Raw genomic sequence first — 19481 nt, 5'->3', positions numbered from 1 at the left:
TAAGAGTGAACATTTTTGTTTCACTTTCAGTGTTAGTAAATTATCAGTGCTTCACCAGGTAGTATGATAGTTGCTGTAGGTTGCTTCTTCTTTACTGGAGATAATATTTATTACATTAAGAAAGTTCCCTTCTATTTCTACTTCGCTAAAAAGTTTATTTATAATGTTAATTGACGGTTGACTTTTTTTTACTAGATGCTTTTTGTATATCTAAGTTAATCACATAATTTTTCTCCTTTACTTCCTGTAATCGGATGAATTACATTGTTTGCTAAATAAACCTCGAATTCTTTAATAAACCCAATCTGATTGTGATATATTATCCTTTTTAATATATTGCTAAATTAAATTTGCTAATATGTTGTTAAGAAATTTTGCAGCAGTCCCCATGAGAGAGATTAATTTGTGCTTTTTCCTTCTTATATGTTTTCGTTATTCTTTGTATTGCATTTATACTAGTCTTATAAAATGAGTTGGTTAATATTCACATTTTTTTCTATGCTTTTAAAGAATTTGTTATGATTGCTATTATTCCTCTCTTAAATGTTAGAAAAATTTACCAGTAAATCTATCTTGAGTCTAAAGTTTTCTTTCTAGGAAAGTTTAAAATTATAGATTCACCTTTTTAGAAAGATAGTGGATTCTTCTGATTTTTTCTTCTGAAGTTTTCAAAAGAACTTCTGAGTTCTTGTTTGTCAGCTTTGGTAATTTGTGTTTTCATTTGTCCATTTTGTTTGCTTATCAAATTTATTGTAATAAAATTGTTTGTAATTTTTAAAATTAGCTTTAAAATGACAGTAGGATCTATAATAATGTTCCCCTCCTCACCCTGATGCTGGTAATTTGTGTTTTATATAACTTCTTTATTAATCTTGCTAATAACTTATAAATTATTTCAAAAAGTGAACTTCAGGCTCTGTCAGTTTTTATTGATTGTAGTTTTGTTTACTATTTCTTTGTTTTATGCTCTTATCTTTATTATTTCCTTCTTTCAACTGTTTTTGGTTTTGATTTAGGGCTTCTTTTCTAGTTTCTTGAGATGAAGGTTTAATTGTTTAATTTTTATTTTAGCATATTCTAACATGCGGATTTAAGACTAGAGAATTTCTCCTAAGCTCTGATAATGTTATTTACATCATTATTTACTTTAACATATACTAATTTTCATTTTGATTTTTTCTATCCCATAAGTTATTTAGAAGTATATGCTATAATAATTCTGAATGAGTCCGGTACTTACCTGTTATATTTACTTTGACTCCTAGCCTATCTCATGGTTAAAAGTATACTCTGAATGACTCTCACCCTTTGTATTTTTTTGAATTTATGCTTACGATGTAGCACACAGTTAATTTCTATAAGTGCTCCATGAAGCTACAAAGTTTCTTTTGGTTAATGTTTGCAGGGCATTTTTTCTTCCTAGAGTGTCTGACCTTGTATTAAGGTGTATTTCAAAAAGAAATACAACTTTATTGAGGTATAATTGATGTAACATTGTTAACTTGAGCAACATGTTATTTACACATATTTACATATTGCAGAACGAGCAAATAATGTTTCTGGTGGATAACATGTAGGTTTTAAAAACTCTGTTTGAAAATAACCTTTGATGAGAATATTTAGTCCTTTTGCATTTAATGTAATTAACTACATACGAAATTCCACTATTTTCTATTGACTTACCTATTTTATATTTGATCTTTTTCCTCACTCAAAAGAGCATTATTCTGGATTGATGAATATTTTATTAGTTCATTTTCTCCTATTTTAGGTTGTTGGCTATATATTATTTTTTCTTTTATTGATTTTTTCCAAGATATGTTAACATAAATCTTTGACTTACCACAATCTAATGTGAGTGGTTCATTTTACCACTTTTCCAATTATGCTAAATATTTAGAACACTAACTCTACTTACCCCTTCTATTTCTTACTCTTTTGTTCTTTGCCATATCTTGTCTTTGATTTGTTTTAAATCCCACAAAATTTTATTATTGATTTGCATTCATTATTAATACACATTTATCCTTTTCCTGAGGGACTCTTCATTTCTTTTTGCATTTTTGTGTTTCAGACTCTTTCTGTGTGAAGAACTCCCTTTTAAATGATCTCATATTTTGTTTGTCTGAAAAAGTTTTTATATAACATTAAAAATTATTTTTAAAAACTTTTTTTGGAAGTGACTTAACCATTGAAGAAGCTGAAAGAGTACTACAAAGAAATCCTGTATGTCCCTAATACTTGGATTTATTGATTTTTAGCAGTTATTATTATAATTTTCAGAACTTTCTGAGAATAATTTACAAATATCATGTTCCTTTACCCTCTAATTCTTCAGAGAATAGTTCCTAACATGTAAGAGAATAGGATATTCTCTTATGTGCATATGTGCTAAGTCGCTTCAGTTGTATCTGACTTTGTGCGACCCTTTGGGCCATAGCCTTCCAGACTCCTCTGTCCATAGGATTCTCCAGGCAAGAATGCTGGAGTGGGTTGCCATGCCCTCCTCCAGGAGATCTTCCCAACCCAGGGATTGAACTCTGTCTATTACGCCTCCTGCGTTTACCCACAGTGCCACCTGGGAAGCTCATTCTCTTATATAGTAGCTATCAACCACAGGGATTTGAACACTGATGCACTTATCTAAACTAATCTAACTCATATTCCAGTTTTATCAATTGTCAAACTAATATTAATATTATTTGTAGCATTCCCCCTGGCAGGTCTACTTTTGCATTAGTTGTTATTTCTTTAATTGCCTTGTGTCTATTATACATTCTTAGCCTTCTTTGTCTTTCATGATAGCTATTTTTTTAAAGATCAGAAGCTAATTACTTTATAGAATGTTCCTCAATGTAGGTTTCTATGATGTTTCCTCATGATTAGATTCAGGTTTTGTTTTTTTTTGGCTGAAAATATGTAGGTGATATATTTTTAGATTTTCACTTATGGAGACATATAATGTCTATCTGCTCCTTATTGGTGACATTAATTTTAACCACTCAGTTAAGATGTTGTCCAGTTTTTCCACTGATAGCTACCACTTTTTTACTTTTATAATTAATAATTGCTTTATGGATAGATGTCTTATAACTGTGTAAATTCTATTCCTTATCAAGTTCACTCCCCATAGATTTAGCGTCTGCATCAGTTAGGATCCTGGCAGAAGACAGAACACAACAGTAATGTGAACAGGGAAAATGTAATACATAGAATTTTAACTGGTAAAATGTAGATAACTGCTGAAAGGGATAAAAGAGAAGTCTCTGAGATCCGGAAGTAGGAATATATATATATATAAATTTATATATAAAGAAGATTCCACCTTGTGGCTTAAGAAGAATACACAGGGGCTAAGGATTTAGAAGATACTTCCCTCCTTCCTCCTGCTCTTCTCCTATCTTCCTCCACCAGAGAAAAAAAGACTGAGCTCAAACTTTTTCAAAGAGGGTGTGACTGCCACAAGAATATAGTTTGTTACTGGGAGTAGGGATGGAGCCACAGGCCAGAGCTCTCCTAGAAGTGGCCACTGGGTGGGGAGAGTGTGTATAACCTGAGTATGTGACCATGACTGGTCCACACCAACCAGCTGGCTCTCCGCCTGAGTAACTAAGGAAGGAGAATTGAAGTCCCAACCTAAGTGCCTTCCTGCTGCCATCATTTCATTGCCCTGGTATCTCCCTCTATAGGAAATGCCTCCCACTGCCATCTTCTAAAGAGACAAGTTTACAGGGTAAGGAGAAGCTTGTAGCACATCCAGACAAATGATCTCTAAGGCAGAGGGGAAGGCCATTTCTGCAGGTTTGGGGGCTGGAGTGGATAGCTGTAAATTGATTGTTGCTAGACATTTGAGTGACCAGTTTGTCCACTGAGGGTTGAGGAGTAGGACTGGGGAGATTGCAAATGGGCATTTACTACTATTTAGGGTTTTAAGGCATTGTGTTAATATGAGATGCTTCATATACATCATCCCAACTCTTCCTAAAAAGCCTGAGAGATAAGTGTTATTCAGTTCAGTTCAGTTGCTCAGTCCTGTCTGACTCTTTGAGACTCCATGGACTGCAGCATGCCATGCTTACCTGTCCATCACCAGCTCCCGGAGTGTTATTAGCCACGTTTGATGCGAAGAACTGACTCATTTGAAAAGACCCTGATGCTGGGAAAGATTGAGGGCAGGTGGACAAGGGGATGACAGAGGATGAGATGGTTGGATGGCATCATCAACTCAATGGATATGAGTCTGGGTGAACTCCGGGAGTTGGTGATGGACAGGGAGGCCTGGCGTGCTGCAGTTCATGGGCTCACAAAGAGCTGGACATGACTGTGCCACTGAACTGAATAGATGAGGAGCCTGAGGCTTAGAGTGGTTAAGTAACTGCAAGGCACTAGGTGAGCAGTGGGCTCAAAATTAAAATCCCAGAGCTTCTGCCTCCAGATCTTACTAAACTATCATATCTTAGGTGATATTTAAATTCATATCATTCTCCTATAGGCCCACCATGTGGATGCCTCCAGGGCAGAACCAAAGCTGGGTTTCTGAATTTATCCTGCTTGGCTTCTCCAGTGACCCCACGACCAACAGGACCCTCTTCAGTGCTTTCCTTCTTCTTTTCCTGAGCTCAGTCCTTGGCAATGGGCTCATCATCACCCTGATATGCCTGGACACGTGTCTCCACACTCCCATGTACTTCTTCCTCTGTATCCTCTCCCTGCTGGATATGGGCTGTGTCACTACCACTGTGCCCCAGTTGCTGGTGCATCTTCTTTCTCGATCTCAGACCATCTCCTTTGCTGGCTGTTGGCTACAGATGTACATGTTTGGTGGGCTGGCCCTGACTGAGTGTTTTTTCCTTGTAGTTATGGCCTTTGACCGGTACGTGGCCATCTGCTATCCACTGCGTTATACTGTCATCCTCAGCTGGGGCCTGTGCACACGACTGTCAGCTGGGACCTGGGCCTGTGGTTTCTTCTTCTCTCTGATCCACACTTTTTTCACCATGAGGCTGCCATACTGTGGGCCCAACATGGTCAACCACTACTTCTGTGAAGGCCCTTCAGTACGAAATTTGGCTTGCATGGATACTCATGTCATTGAAATGGTGGATTCGGTCATCAGTGTCTTCATGGTTGTTGCCCCACTCTCACTCATTCTGGCCTCCTACATCTGTATTGCCCAGGCCATTTTCAAGATTAAGTCCATGCAGGCCCGCTGCAAGGCTTTTTCCACCTGTGCTTCCCACCTGACTGTGATCACATTCTTCTATGCTCCAGCCACCTACATCTACATGAAGCCCAATTCAAGGTATTCCCCTGAGCAAGACAAGCAGATCTCACTCTTTTATAATGTGTTCACTGTCCTGCTTAATCCTGTGGTCTACAGTCTGAGGAACAAGGACATCAAGGGGGCTTTTCTCAAAGTAATGGGTAAGGGTAGAGTGATCTGCTGAATTAGGAGACAGGCAGAATCTAAGATAGAATGCCAATGTCGAGAAAAGGTGGAGTATCTATAATGTATGAGATCAACATTATACGTGTGAACCAATGTAGTATTTGGTCAGTTGAACAAAGGTGGGAAATGAAACTAACATGGCTATCCTGATCACCTTGCTACATTATGGTGCAGTGAGAAATAGCTTCCTAGTCTTAGTGGCTTATAACACTGAAAGTTCATTTATTGTTCATTTTCCATGTCAGTTGTAAGTAGACTGTGATCTTCTGCCATTTGATTCTTGGATCCAGCCTGAAGGAGGAGGTCCTATCTGGAAATGCAAGTCTTATGACTGAGGAAAAAGGAATAATGGCTGAAATAGTAATACATGATTTGTATTAATACTCTCAAACATTTGTTAATGTTTTAATTCATTTTTCCCTTAAAAATTTTTTTGAATTAGAGGATAATTATTTTACAATAGTATGATGGTTTCTGCCATACATCAACATGAATCGGTTATAGGTATACATATGTCCCCTCCCTCTTGAACCTGCCTCCCACCTCCCTCCCTAATGTTTTAATATGTTTTTTTTTGAAGAATCTGACAGAATAATCAGAAAAACAATAGAATAATATGTTATACAACAGGTTACTGCAAAGAATATACAGCATGGAACCATGTGAGTAAAATTTGTATGCATAGGAGAAAAATACAACTTATGGCAATATCCTATATAAAATTACATTTTGTCATTGTTCAGTCACTAAGTCACGTTCGACTCTTTGCGGCCCCATGAATTGCAGCATCCCAGGCTTCCCTGTCCTTCACCGTCTCCTGGAGTTTGATAAAACTCATGTCTGTTGAGTTGGTGATGCCATCTAACCATCTTATCCTGTTCTGTCTTCCTTCCCCCAATCTTTCCCAACATCAGGGTCTTTTCCAGTGAGCTGGCTGTTTGCATGAGGTGGCCAAACTTCAGCTTTAACGTCAGTCCTTCCAGTGAATATTCAGGGTTAATTTCCTTTAGGGCTAACTGGTTTGGTCTCCTTGCAGTCCAAGGGACTCTCAAGTCTTCACCAGCACCACATTGTGAAAGCATCTTTAAGTTCAGTTCAGTCGGTCAGTCGTGTCGACTCTTTGCGACCCCATGAATCGCAGCACACCAGGCCACCCTGTCCATCACCAACTCCCAGAGTTCACTCAAACTCATGTCCATCAAGTTAGTGATGGCATCCAGCCATCTCATCCTCTGTTGTCTCCTCTTCCTCCTGCCCACAATCCCTCCTAGCATCAGAGTCTTTTCTAATGAGTCAATGCTTTGCATCTTTAGGGGTAGGTAAAATTATACTTTTTATGTTACAAAATTTTTAGAAATTAAGATGCCTCACTATTTAAATGGAAGTATAAAAATTAATCTTTAGTTATTTAATTTCATTCTCTAATGTATTTACACTGAGTCTATTCAAGTGTGAATGGGCTTCCCTTATAGCACAGCTGGAAAAGAATCCGCCTGCAATTCTTCAATTCCACATTCTTCAATGTGGGAGACCTGGGTTAAATCCCTGGGTTGGGAAGATCCCCTGGAGAAGGGAAAGACTACCACTCCAGTATTCTGGCCTGGAGAATTCCATGGATTGTATAATCCATGGGGTCACAAAGAGTCGGACATGACTGAGTGACTTTCACTTTCACTTTCATTCAAGAGTGAATGGATGTACAAAGGAAAAAATAGAGACAGGGAACATTTCTTCCAACTTACAAACAGGAAGGCATAAGAGAAGGTATAATTTTCTTTTTGAATTGAAGTATAGTTGATTTGGGCTTCCCTGGTGGCTCAGATGGTAAAGAATCTGCCTACAATGCAGGAGACCTATGTTCAATCCCTGGGTTGGGAAGATCCCCAGGAGGAGGGTATGGCCATCCACTCCAGTATTCTTTCCTGGAGAATCCCCATGGACAGAGGAGCCTGGTGGGCTACAGTCTATGGGGTCACAAAGAGTCGGACACGACTGAGTGACTACGCACAGCACAGCACATAGCTGATTTACAACGTTGTGTTAGTTTCAGGTATACAACAAACTGATTCAGTTGCATGTATGTATAAATCTATTCTTTTTCAGATTCTTTCCCTTTGTATATTACTGTGAGATATTGAATACAGTTCCCCGTGCTATAAGTAGGCCCCTGTTGGGTATCTATTTTATATATAGTAGTGGGCATATGTTGATTCCAAGATCTATATTTATCTTTTTCCCCTGACCTTTACCCTTTGGTAGAGATAAGTTTATCTTCTGTGTCTGTGAGTCTATTTCTGTTTTGTAAATATCCTTATTGTATAATATTTTAGATTCCACTATCAGTGATATCATATAATATTTGTCTTTGTCGGACTTACTTCAATTAGTATGGTACCTCCTAAGCTTCTGCTCAAAAGTGACACACATCTCCTTGCTCACATCCTACTGGCCAAAAAAGTCCTATGCTTAAGCCTGATGGCAAAAGGGCAGGAAGTATTTTCCTCCCATAGAAAATTAATGCAGGTCACGTGGCAGTGGGGATGGATGTATATTCCTTCTACAGTGAGAGCAGCAAATAAAGGGGGTAATAATATAACCTATTCTAGTGGCACTGGAACCAATAGAATACATGCAATCACCATGAAACATAGTACCTGTAAGTGACGTGGTACATGGACACAGTAGACAGTCAAGGTAATATAAGCAATAAAGTGGTATTTATTTACAAGTGGTACATGTAAACAATAAATATCTGTGGCCAACACTTTGAAAATCAAGTCACTAGTCAATACTCTGAAAAAGCTGGCTTAAAACTCAACATTCAAAAAACTAAGATCATGGCATCCGGTCCCATCACTTCATGGCAAATAGATGGGGAAACAATGGAAACAGTGACAGACTTTATTTTCCTGGGCTTGAAAATCACTGCAGATGGTGACTGCAGTCATGAAATTAAAAGATGCTTGCTCCTTGGAAGAAAAGCTACAACCAACCTTGACAGTATTATTAAAAGACAGAGACATTACTTTGCCACCAAAGTCCATCTAGTCAAACCTGTGATTTTCCAGTAGTCATGTATGAATGTGAGTGTTGAACCATAAAGAAAGCTGAGCACTGAAGAACTGATACTTTTGAACTGTGGTGTTGGAAAAGACTCTTGAGAGTCCCTTGAACTGCGAGGAGATCATACCAGTCCATCCTAAAGGAAATCAGTCCTGAATATTCATGGCAAGGACTGATGCTGAAGCTCCAATACTTTGGCCACCTGATGTGAAGAACTGACTCACTGGAAAAGACCTTGATGCTGGGAAAGATTGAAGGCAGGACAAGAAGGGGATGGCAGACAGTGAGGTGGTTGGATGGCATCACCGACTCAAAGGACATGAGTTTGAGCAAGCTCTGGGAGTTGGTGATGGACAGGGAAGCCTGACATGCTGCAGTCCATTGGGTTGCAAAGAGTCGGACATGACTGAGCGACTGAACTGAACCGAATCAACACTCTGTAAATGGCTTTTATGGGAAAAGTTTCTAAAAAACAGTAGATACATTTATATGTATAACTGATTCACTTTACTATGTACCTGAGACTAACACGTTATAAATTGATTATACTGAAATAAAAATTTACATTTTAAAAAAGGAAAATTAAGCCAGTGATATATGAGACCAAAGTAACCCATGGATTGGACTTGGTGCATGGATCCAAATTGGTTCATGGGGCTGACATGACATATGCATCATCTTGTGGAAGGACACAGAACTTGACATTAATTGACCTGGGTTCTAGTCCCAACCTTGCTAACTTCTTTTGTTACTTAAGGCAATAAACTTCCTTTCTCTGGATCTCACTTTACGGAACACCTCAAGTTGAAAGGTCTTTAAGATATCTGTGTCTCTAAAATTCTATGTCACAGTAGATGGAGTGACTTGTGAATTTTCTGTGAATTCACTTGTGAATCTTGTGTGATTCTTCTCACAAGAAAAGCTTGTGAATCTTCTGTGAACCCTAAAATATATTAGAAAAGCATAGAAGGATAAATGTTATTGCTTGGGTGCAGCCTACTTGGGGCTCTGAGCCTGAGACTTAGCATGGGCATCCAACTTTCTTTCATGCATCATTGGTGACCCAGATCGTGGGATGAGTCAATTTCAATATTTCTTGAGCATTCATTAAGATGAATCCAACCAGTACCAGGCCCCATGGAAACCAAGACAGATACATGGAGAGGTTTACAGTAATGAAATTATAATATCACAACTGGACATGGAACAACAGACTGGTTCCAAATAGGAAAAGGAGTACCTCAAGGCTGTATATTGTCACCCTGCTTATTTAACTTCTATGCAGAGTACATCATGAGAAACGCTGGACTGGAAGAAACACAAGCTGGAATCAAGATTGCCAGGAGAAATATCAATAACCTAAGATATGCAGATGAAACCACCCTTATGGCAGAAAGTGAAGAGGAACTAAAAAGCCTCTTAATGAAAGTGAAAATGGAGAGTGAAAAAGTTGGCTTAAAGCTCAACACTCAGAAAACGAAGATCATGGCATCCGGTCCCATCACTTCATGGGAAATAGATGGGGAAACAGTGGAAATAGTGTCAGACTATATTTTTGGGGGCTCCAAAATCACTGCAGATGGTGACTGCAGCCATGAAATTAAAAGACGCTTACTCCTTGGAAGGAAAGTTATGACCAGCCTAGATAGCATATTCAAAAGCAGAGACATTACTTTGCCAACAAAGGTCCGTCTAGTCAAGGTTATGGTTTTTCCTGTGGTCATGTATGGATGTGAGAGTTGGACTATGAAGAAGGCTGAGCACTGAAGAATTGATGCTTTTGAACTGTGGTGTTGGAGAAGACTCTTGAGAGTCCCTTAAACTGTAAGGAGATCCAATCAGTCCATTGTGAAGGAGATCAGCCCTGGGATTTCTTTGGAAGGAATGATGCTAAAGCTGAAACTCCAGTACTTTGGCCACCTCATGCGAAGAGTTGACTCATTGGAAAAGACGCTGATGCTGGGAGGGATTGGGGGCAGGAGGAGAAGGGGACGACAGAGGATGAGATGGCTGGATGGCATCACTGACTCGATGGATGTGAGTCTGAGTGAACTCTGGGAGTTGGTGATGGACAGGGAGGCCTGGCGTGCTGCGATTCATGGGGTGGCAAAGAGTCAGACACGACTGAGCGACTGAACTGAACTGAATGAAGGTGCCACAGTGACCTGTGGAGACTGATGGCCTCATAGGAGGGAGATTCTCTCAGTGGGTGCCAGACACTAGGAACCAGGCTACACCTCACCCCACTCCCATCACCACTGCATATCTCAGCACTTTGTATTCTCTCCAGAGCTTAACATCATGGAGAGAGGAAGCAACACCTGAGAAGTCTCTTTTTCTCCCTCAGCAGCTAACCCTGGTTACCCCTTTTAAAAAAATTGGAATATAATTGCTTTGAAATGTCATGCTAGTTTCTTTTATTTCTCCCACCAGTGGAATAATAGGTCAAAATAGAAATTAAGCTTAGTTACTGAAAAATGAAGTTGTAGACCTCTTAGGAAACAAACAGTGTTCTATGGATATAGAGAAAATGGAGGAGGGAAACCTACTTACCAAGAGCTGACATATAAGGTCTTGGTCAGGAATTCAGATGTAGCGTACCTGAGGATGAGCGTCATCCAAGCAGAGAGCCAGGAGAAGGGCATTTCTGGCAAGAGGACTCCAGGTACAAATGCCCCAAGTCCGGAAAGGACTTTGCATTGTTTGCAGCTCTGGAAGAAGGCTCATGGGGTCACGGGCAAGTGAGCAGGAGAGGCAGAGATAACATTGAGAGGTAAGCGAAGGACAGTCTTCTAGATCCATATGAGAAGTGTTTACTTATTCAAAGTGCAGTGGGAATGCTTAGATTCTTACTGGGGAAGTGAAGCAGTTTTATGGGTGATAAGCTCTGCTGTGAGTGTGACTTGAAGTGCCTGGAAAGTGGGTGGGAGAAAAGGTCATTGGGTATGAGGTGATGGTTTAGTCGCTAAGTTGTATCTGACTCTTGTGACCCCATGGACTGTAGCCCACCAGGCTTCTCTGTCCATGGGATTTTCCAGGAAAGAATACTGGAGTGGATTGCCATTTCCTTCTCCAAGGGATCTTCCCGACCCAGGAAATGAACCTGGGTCTCTTTCATTGCAGGCAGATTCTTTACCTTCTGAGCTATGAGGGAAGCCCCAAGAGAATGTTTGGGAACTCATAGGTCAGGAGTGAGGAAAAAGAACTTCCCTCTTGGAGAGCTGTAGGGCATGTGGTATCCCAGGGAGAATTCTAGGTAGAGGATGTTGGGAGAGGTGATTGCTGATGGTGGGGTTGATGTTGAGAAGACAGAGAAAACTGGGGAAAGGCAGAAGTAGGGATTTGGGCAGTTGAGGGATGAGTAAAGGTTTTAATGACATGTGGGCATCTAGGAATAATGAATGACTAGAGAGCTGTGAACTTTTGGTGGGATTGAAATTTTGCCTCTAGCACTTAGGCACAAATCTGTGTGGTAGTATGGCTCCAAAGCACTTATGGAGAGTTATAACAGGGCTGGGCTGGGTGTTGATTTGAATGGATGTGTTCTGTGGCATCAATGGTGTGGCAAAGTTCCAGACAGCAGTTCCAGAGGGTTTTAGGCAGAAAGTGAAGGGTCCCCTGGGCTGCTGGTGTTCCCTCCATCTGAGGAAAGGATAGGAAGCTATATGGCTGGTGGAAGGGACTTCCAACTATTGAAAGTTTCCTGCTTTATCTTTGTGGAGAAGGGGACTGACTGGATAATGGGAAGGAGGTCTTCCTGGTTTTTGGAGTTCCTTCCAGAAGGTGCAAAGTCTACCTGGTGGCAAAGTCTACCTGGTCCCAGGGACCAGGGTAATGGGGAGATGAGTCTTGTGGCTAAAGTGTGATGAGGTTTATTTTTCTTTCATTTAGGACAGATAGTAAGAGAGTTTGTAATTCAGGATGATAGATTTTATCTTAAATAGAAGCAACCTTAATTTTTAAGAATGAGGGATAAGGAATGGAGTAGACAAGAGAGGGTAACACAGTATTTGTAGAGTACCAATGAGGGGGTTGGACTGGAGAGGAACACTCAGTAGAGGAGAGCTAGGCGTAATTTCTGAAGGTGCTAGACTTGATGGTGGCAGTGAGTGGGGAGATGCTGAAAGATGTTTTGAGGAAAGAAGTAAGAGCACGTGATGGCTTGACTTGTAGGTGGAAAGGGGAGAAATCAAGGAAGTTATCAACATTTTAAACTACTTGTACCACTGTCTTTGCTTGCAGTCCACTGATGGGGGCCGTTGATTGTCAACTGTTGTCACCGATTCCTGGCACTGGTGACAGGAAGTCACAGCCCTTGTCCTCATGGAATTTACAGTCCACAAACCAGCCATTCCTAGGAAGTGTATAGATACTTGGGAGTATATAGTGTATAGATACTTAAGGTTAAAAATGTTATTAATTAATTGTTAACTTGGACTTTATGAGAGTTGTTGGCTTTTGTTTTATTTACTTTTTACTTTTCTCCTTGTTCCCTTGAACAAAGAAAACAGCAAAGTGGGTCATAACACCATTCTGTCTGGTGGGACTCAGGTCATCTCTTTGGGGGAAATACTTTGCTGCTAAACTGAAATGTCAGCCTCTCCAAATTCTTTGTCCCTTTGACCCATTTCTACACTAATGATCTCAAGGTTTCTGACATCATTAAATTTGTTGGTAGATTGGTAAATGGCAGATTGGTAAACTACCACTTATGTGCTGTGTTTTGCTGTGCATGAAACTCTGCTTTCTCTGTTTGCTGATCCCTATGCAAATAAAATTGCAGACTAGATGAAATGAATAATTTCTTAGGGAAATGTAGATTACCAAAATTAAAACTTTTAAAGATAGAATGTTTAAACTGGCTAATTTGCATAGGAAAATAAGAAAACAAGAGAAAGCTATTAAGTAACTACCCCATAACAAGATTCAGAAATTGGTGGTGAGAAAGTTTAGGGAGGGGGAGACATATGTGGGATGAACTTCCAAGTGGACATCGGCTGTGTGTGTCCCACGTGAATATTCATGAAAGGGTATCAGCTACAGAGGAGATAAATCAGGTGGAAAAAATGACACACTCTCTGGATGTCATTTAGGCTTTTTCCCCAGACACTTACTGAGTAGGCACGTGAACAAAATGTCCGTGAAGGCAAGGATGGAAGCTGTCCACGTGGGCTCAGTGCATGGACTTCCTTTTCTGTGGCTGACCTGGCTACCACTGCTGATGAGTGCTGCTTCTGCAAATAGCAGAGGTCAGCTCTACGGCACCATTCCCTGGGGGAATAGGCTGCCACCTGATTATATTGGATCTCTTTCATCATGGAGGGGGCAATGATCTGTCTTCATAGGAAGAGGTAGATTCTAGATATGCTTTTCTTCCCCCGATTATAGAACTTTTGCCTGCGTCATTATCTATGAAGTCAGAGTGCCCAATCCACTATCAAGGAACCCCCACAGCATTGCATCTGGTCAAAGAACTCATTTTACAGCTTTGGTCTCATAATTATAGACTCAATGGCCTTATGTAACTTCTAACACTTAGAATAAACTGCCCTAACTGAAAGGTGGAATGGCTTATGAAGATTCAGTTGTTGCTGTTCGCGGGTAACAATGCCTTGAAGGAATAGGCCCCTGTCTTACATACTCCTTTAAAGCGAGCATGGGACTTCCATGGTGGTGTAGTGGGTAAGAATCAGCCTGCCAATGCAGGGGACTTAGGTTTGATCCCTGGTCTGGGAATTTTCCACATGCCATGATGCGGCAACTAAGCCCATGAGCCACAACTACTGAGGCCGTGCTCAAGACCCCATGAGCCGCAACTTCTGAGCCTGCACCCCCAACTACTGACACCTGCCAAGCTCTAGGGTCCGAGAGTCACAACGAATGAGCCCCTGTGCTGCAACTCCTGGAGACTGCTCCATGGCAGGAGAAGCCACTGCAATGAAGAGCCCATGCACTGTAGCTGGAGAGTAGCCCCACTTTCTGCAACTAGAGAAAGCCTGTGCAACAACGAAGACCCGATGCAGCCCAAAATAATACAAATTAAAAAAATAAAAGTAAGAAATAAAGTGATGAAGTTTATACTTTGAGTCAGTGACTATATGACACTGGTTCTCCCATAGCTAGAATGCATGGACCTGGAAATCAAACAGTGAAATGGGAGTGGATGCTCTTAGTCTTACACCCAATAACTCACAGAATATTTGTTCCCTTTCCCAGGAACCCTGACCTCTGCTAACTTGGAGATCTTCGTACCCTAGTAGAGAGTGTTTCCGCTGGTGGACAAAACAGTGATCTCATTGAATTGCAATTTGACGTCATCTTGAGATGTTTGAATATTAAATGGATTACTGTAAGTAAAGCATATAAGAAACAGTACCTGTAAGGTTCTGCTGTTATTGTTATGGGCTTCCCAGGTGGCCCAAATGGTGAAGAGTCCGCCTCCCAATGCAGGAGATGCAAGAGACACAGATTAGATCCCTGGGTGGTGAAGATCCCCTGGAGGAGGAAATGGCAACCCACTCCACTATTCTTGCCTGGGGAATTGCATGGACAGAGGAGCCTGGAGGGCTACAGTCCAGGAGGTCACAAAGAGCCAGACACAACTGAGCATGAATTATTATTATTATAATTATGATCATCATTTTTTGTTGTTTTTCTTATTATTATTATTACTATCCTATTTGCTTGTCTGACCGACATGTACTTTCATTGGCTCACACAAGATTTATAGTCTTGGGGGATGCAAACCCCAGGAATGAAGATGCTGAGGGCAGGCATGCATGATAAGATACCTACATTAACTCATTATTACTAGACAGATGAGCAGGTCCTTTTTAAATCCTAGAGAGCAAAGGAGAGGAAGGAGTATGGGTCAATGGAATGAGTCCATGGCTGGGAGGCAGGACTTCCAGGTTCTGATTGCCTAAGTAACTCAAGCAGGCCAATGACTTTGCTTCTCTGAGCTTTAATTTTCATGGCTGTAAAAGAGAGTAAGGAACTGGATATGTTGACCTTGAAGGCCCTTTATGACTTGAGCACTGAAATGACCAAAACCAGCATCTATGACCCCTCAGGACTTGGCCCATGGCAAGGCTGCAGTAAGAGTTTGTCATCATCGCCATCGCCTGTGAAATGGGGACCATTACACCTCCCTCCCAGCTGTGCTGAGAAGACCTGGTGAGAAAAGGCCTGGTCAGAAAAGTTTTTTCACACATAAAAGAAAAAGCTCTGTGTGTGAAGATGTCCCAAAGGACCACTAAGATGCTTTTGATCATTACCACCTCCTGCCATTTCCCTCAGCTCCTGCTGCAGACTTAAATCCAAAGAAGTTTCTGGGGCACCTGTCTTAGCAAAGGAAAGCTAATTTTCACAGAGTCCCTCCCAGAGGCACTCTCAACCTGGGGCTAATTACAGAGAGTCCCTGCATATTAGGATTGCCACAGCCCTAGCTTTTCCTCTCTTGCCAGCCCACCCTCTTCTCCTTGAGGCCTGTAGGCTCACCTGGCTCAAAATTCAGCATACAGAGTCTAGTCTTCTCCCTCATTCCAACCCCCCAGCTGGCCCAATGCCACCTGTAATCACAACAAACTCTGGGACAGCAGGAAGAATTTCAGTTAGAGTTCAGGTGGAGCCGTAGACTCAAGCACTAAAGTCTGTGATATTGTGGTCACAGCCCCAGCCCAGGAGACTCGTGCAGGGCTCTGTTGCTGGCTCTCCCATTATTGTTGCAGTGAAAAGGAGAAAAAAAAGAGGAATGACTTTTCTTTCCTTTTCTTGAGAACAAAGAAGATAAAGAGACCAGTGAGCAAGACTGAACATTCCGTTTTTTATTTAATTGCTTCTAACTCTGCATGTCTGTAACTAAGTTTACTTTTCTGTCCTTCTAACTCTACTGGAGCTATATTTCTCATCTATTATCCTTTGACTCTGCTAGATACATCCTGTATCTGGTGCTCAATTTATAGCACTCTTCCTCTTATTTGTTGTTGTTGACACAGTTGCTCAGTTGTGTCTGACTCTTTGTGACCCCATGGGCTGCAGCATGCCAGCCCTCCCTGTCCTTCACTATCTCCTTTGAAGTGAAAGTCACTCAGTTGTGTCTGACTTCTTGCAACCCCAAGGATTATACAGTCTGTGGAATTCTCTAGATCAGAATACTGGGGTGGGTAGCCTTTCCCTTCTCCAGGGGATCTTCCTAACCCAGGGATCAAACCCAGGTCTCTGGCATTGCTGCTGCTGCTGCTGCTAAGTCACTTCAGTCGTGTCCGACCCTGTGTGACCCCATAGACGGCAGCCTACCAGGCTCCCCCATCCCTGAGATTCTCCAGGCAAGAACACTGGAGTGGGTTGCCATTTCCTTCTCCATGCATGAAAGTGAAAAGTGAAAGTGAAGTCGCTCAGTTGTGTCCAACTCTTAGTGACCCCCTGGACTGCAGCCTACCAGGCTCCTCCGTCCATGGGATTTTCCAGGCAAGAGTACTGGAGTGGGGTGCCATTGGCATTGCAGGCGGAATCTTTACCAGCTGAGCCACAAGGGAAGCCCAAGCATGCTGGAGTGGATAGCCTATCCCTTCTCCAGGGAATCTTCCCATCCTAGGAGTCGAACTGGTGTCTCCTGCATTGCAGGCAGATTCTTTACCAACTGAGCTATCAGGCAAGCCCTCACTATCTCCTGAAGTTTGCTCAGATTCATGTCTTTTGAGTTGATGATGTCACCCAACCATCTCAACCTCTGTTGTCCCCTTCTTTTCCTGCCCTCAATCTTTCCCAACATTAGGATTTTTCCCAAAGAGTTAGCATTTTGCATCAGGTGACCAAAGTATTGGAGCTTTAGCTTCAGCATCAGTCCTTCCAATGAATATTCAGGGTTCATTTCCTTAAGGATTAGCTGGTTTGATCTCCTTGCTGTCCAAGGGACTCTCAAGAGTCTTCTCCAGCACCACAGTTCAGTTCAGTTCAGTCGCTCAGTCGTGTCCGACTCTTTGCGACTCCATGAATCGCAGCACGCCAGGCCTCCCTGTCCATCACCAACTCCCGGAGTTCACTCAAACTCACGTCTATTGAGTTGGTGATGCCATCCAGCCATCTCATCCTCTGTTGTCCCCTTTTCCTCCTGCCCCCAATCCCTCCCAGCACCACAGTTGGAAAGCATCAATTCTTTGGCACTCAACCTTCTTTATGGTCCAACTCTCACATCTGTACATGAGTACTGTAAAAAACCATAGCTTTGACTATACAGACCTTCATTGTTAAAGTGATGTCTCTGTTTTTTTTTTTTTTTTTTTAATATGCTGTCTAGGTTTGTCATTGCTTCTCTTCCAAGGAGCAAACATCTTTTAATTTCATGGCTGCAGTCACCATCTAAAAATCTGTCACCTTTTCCATTTTTTTCCCCATCTATTTCTTATGAAGTGATGGGAGTGGATGCCATGATCTTTGTTTTTTGAATGTTGAGTTTTAAGGCAGCTTTTTCACTTTCCTCTTTCATCTTCAACAAGAGGCTCTTTAGTTCCTCTTTACTTTCTGTCTTTAGGGTGGTATCATCTGCATATCTGAGGTTATTGGTATTTCTCCTAGTAATCTTGATTCTGGCTTGTGATTCATCCAGCTGGGCATATCACATGATGTGCTTTGTATATAAGTTAAATAAGCAGGGTGACAATATACAGCCTTGACGTTTTTCTTTTTAACATGTCAGAAAGGAGGCGACCAAACTACCAGACTCGATTACTGGGTTACTGCCCCAGCCTATGACTGTTTTTGAAACAATACAAGAGGAAGAAGACAAGACCCTCACACCTTTGTTCCTCATCATTTACTCCTGACTGCAAGCTTTTATCTTATATAAGCCCCTAGATTTCTTATTGGAGGGGAGTTTTACAAGAAGGAGCCTACTGCGTTCCCCTCTCTGCTGGATGAGCACTAAAGCCACCTTTCTATTTCCTCCAATCCCAGTCTCTGTATTTTTTTATTCGGCTTTGGAAGACAAAGCCAAGATTTTGGCCAGCAACATTATCTAGTTGCATGGTTTTAGCCAAATCCCTCATTTCTTCTGCTGGAGAGGAGATTGGCTACTCTCTCTAGTATTCTTCCTAAGTGGCTTAGCTGATAGAGAACCTGCCTGCAATGTGGGAGACCTGGGTTTGATCCCTGGGTTGGGAAGTTCCCCTGGAGAAGGGAACGGCTACCCACTTCAGTATTCTGGCCTGGAGAATTCCATGGATTTCACAGTCCATGGGGTTGCAAAGAGTTGGACATGACTGAGCGACTTTTGCTTTCATTTTCATTTCTTCCAGGTCACATCACTTTACTGGGATATGGAGGGTAGGATGAAGCTTGGCAGCCTTTAAGTAATTCTGTCATTTAAGGAGACAGGATGGCCTGAGATTTATCTTATCTACGATCTTGGATTGCTTCTGACTTCGGGCAAGTCACTGCACCTCCCTGGACCTCAGTTTCTTCATCCATCCAATGGACAGATAGGTCCTGCCTGGATTACATGTTTCGAGCTGAAGTGAGGGTCAGTGACATGGGGGAAGAGGAGTTAGGGCGTTGGCTCAGGGAAGAGTTGGTTATCATTGCCATTCCTGTTCTGGACAGAAGGATTGACAGGGCAAGTTTTCATCTGTCCTGAGTCCTGGACCCAACTCCCTGTCCTCCCTGAATCTCTGGGCCCATCAGGCTGGAAGATGTATGTGTATGTATGGGTTGAGGGAGTTGGGGTACAGGAGAAGACTGCCACAGTTTAGTCCTCTGAGACTGTAGCTGAGTCTGAGGAAGAGCTGAGGATTGCAGGGAGCCCTGGGATCAGAGTCCGCCCCTGCTAGCCCCCTAACCCCCCTGCCCAAGGAACCTGAGTACCTGGATGGAATCCTCAGGTACTCCTAACCCCAGGGATAGTTCAGGGGCACACAGTGGATTGAGCTCAGAGATGCCATGAAGGAGGGAATGTGTCCCCTCCCTGTAAGGT

General features: G+C 41.8%; 1 protein-coding gene and 1 pseudogene across 1 annotated transcript; both read left to right on the top strand.

Moving 5' to 3' along the window:
- The window catches only part of LOC112585698, a 118231-nt pseudogene that overhangs the window by 12668 nt on the left and 86082 nt on the right, over positions 1–19481 (top strand).
- On the top strand, positions 4370–5576 carry LOC123334141 (olfactory receptor 2A12-like). Its single transcript, XM_044945148.2, has one exon. The coding sequence runs from the start codon at positions 4500–4502 to the stop codon at positions 5445–5447; it is 948 nt and encodes a 315-aa protein (XP_044801083.1). The 5' UTR covers positions 4370–4499; the 3' UTR covers positions 5448–5576.

This window comes from Bubalus bubalis, chromosome 6 (genome assembly GCF_019923935.1).
Source record: "Bubalus bubalis isolate 160015118507 breed Murrah chromosome 6, NDDB_SH_1, whole genome shotgun sequence".
Taxonomy (NCBI): Eukaryota; Metazoa; Chordata; class Mammalia; order Artiodactyla; family Bovidae; genus Bubalus; species Bubalus bubalis.
This window is presented reverse-complemented; position numbering and strand designations above follow the sequence as displayed.

Bases quoted from the DNA above. Each gene is read 5' to 3' on its own strand.
- LOC123334141 (XM_044945148.2), top strand. From the start codon at position 4,500: ATGTGGATGCCTCCAGGGCAGAACCAAAGCTGGGTTTCTGAATTTATC.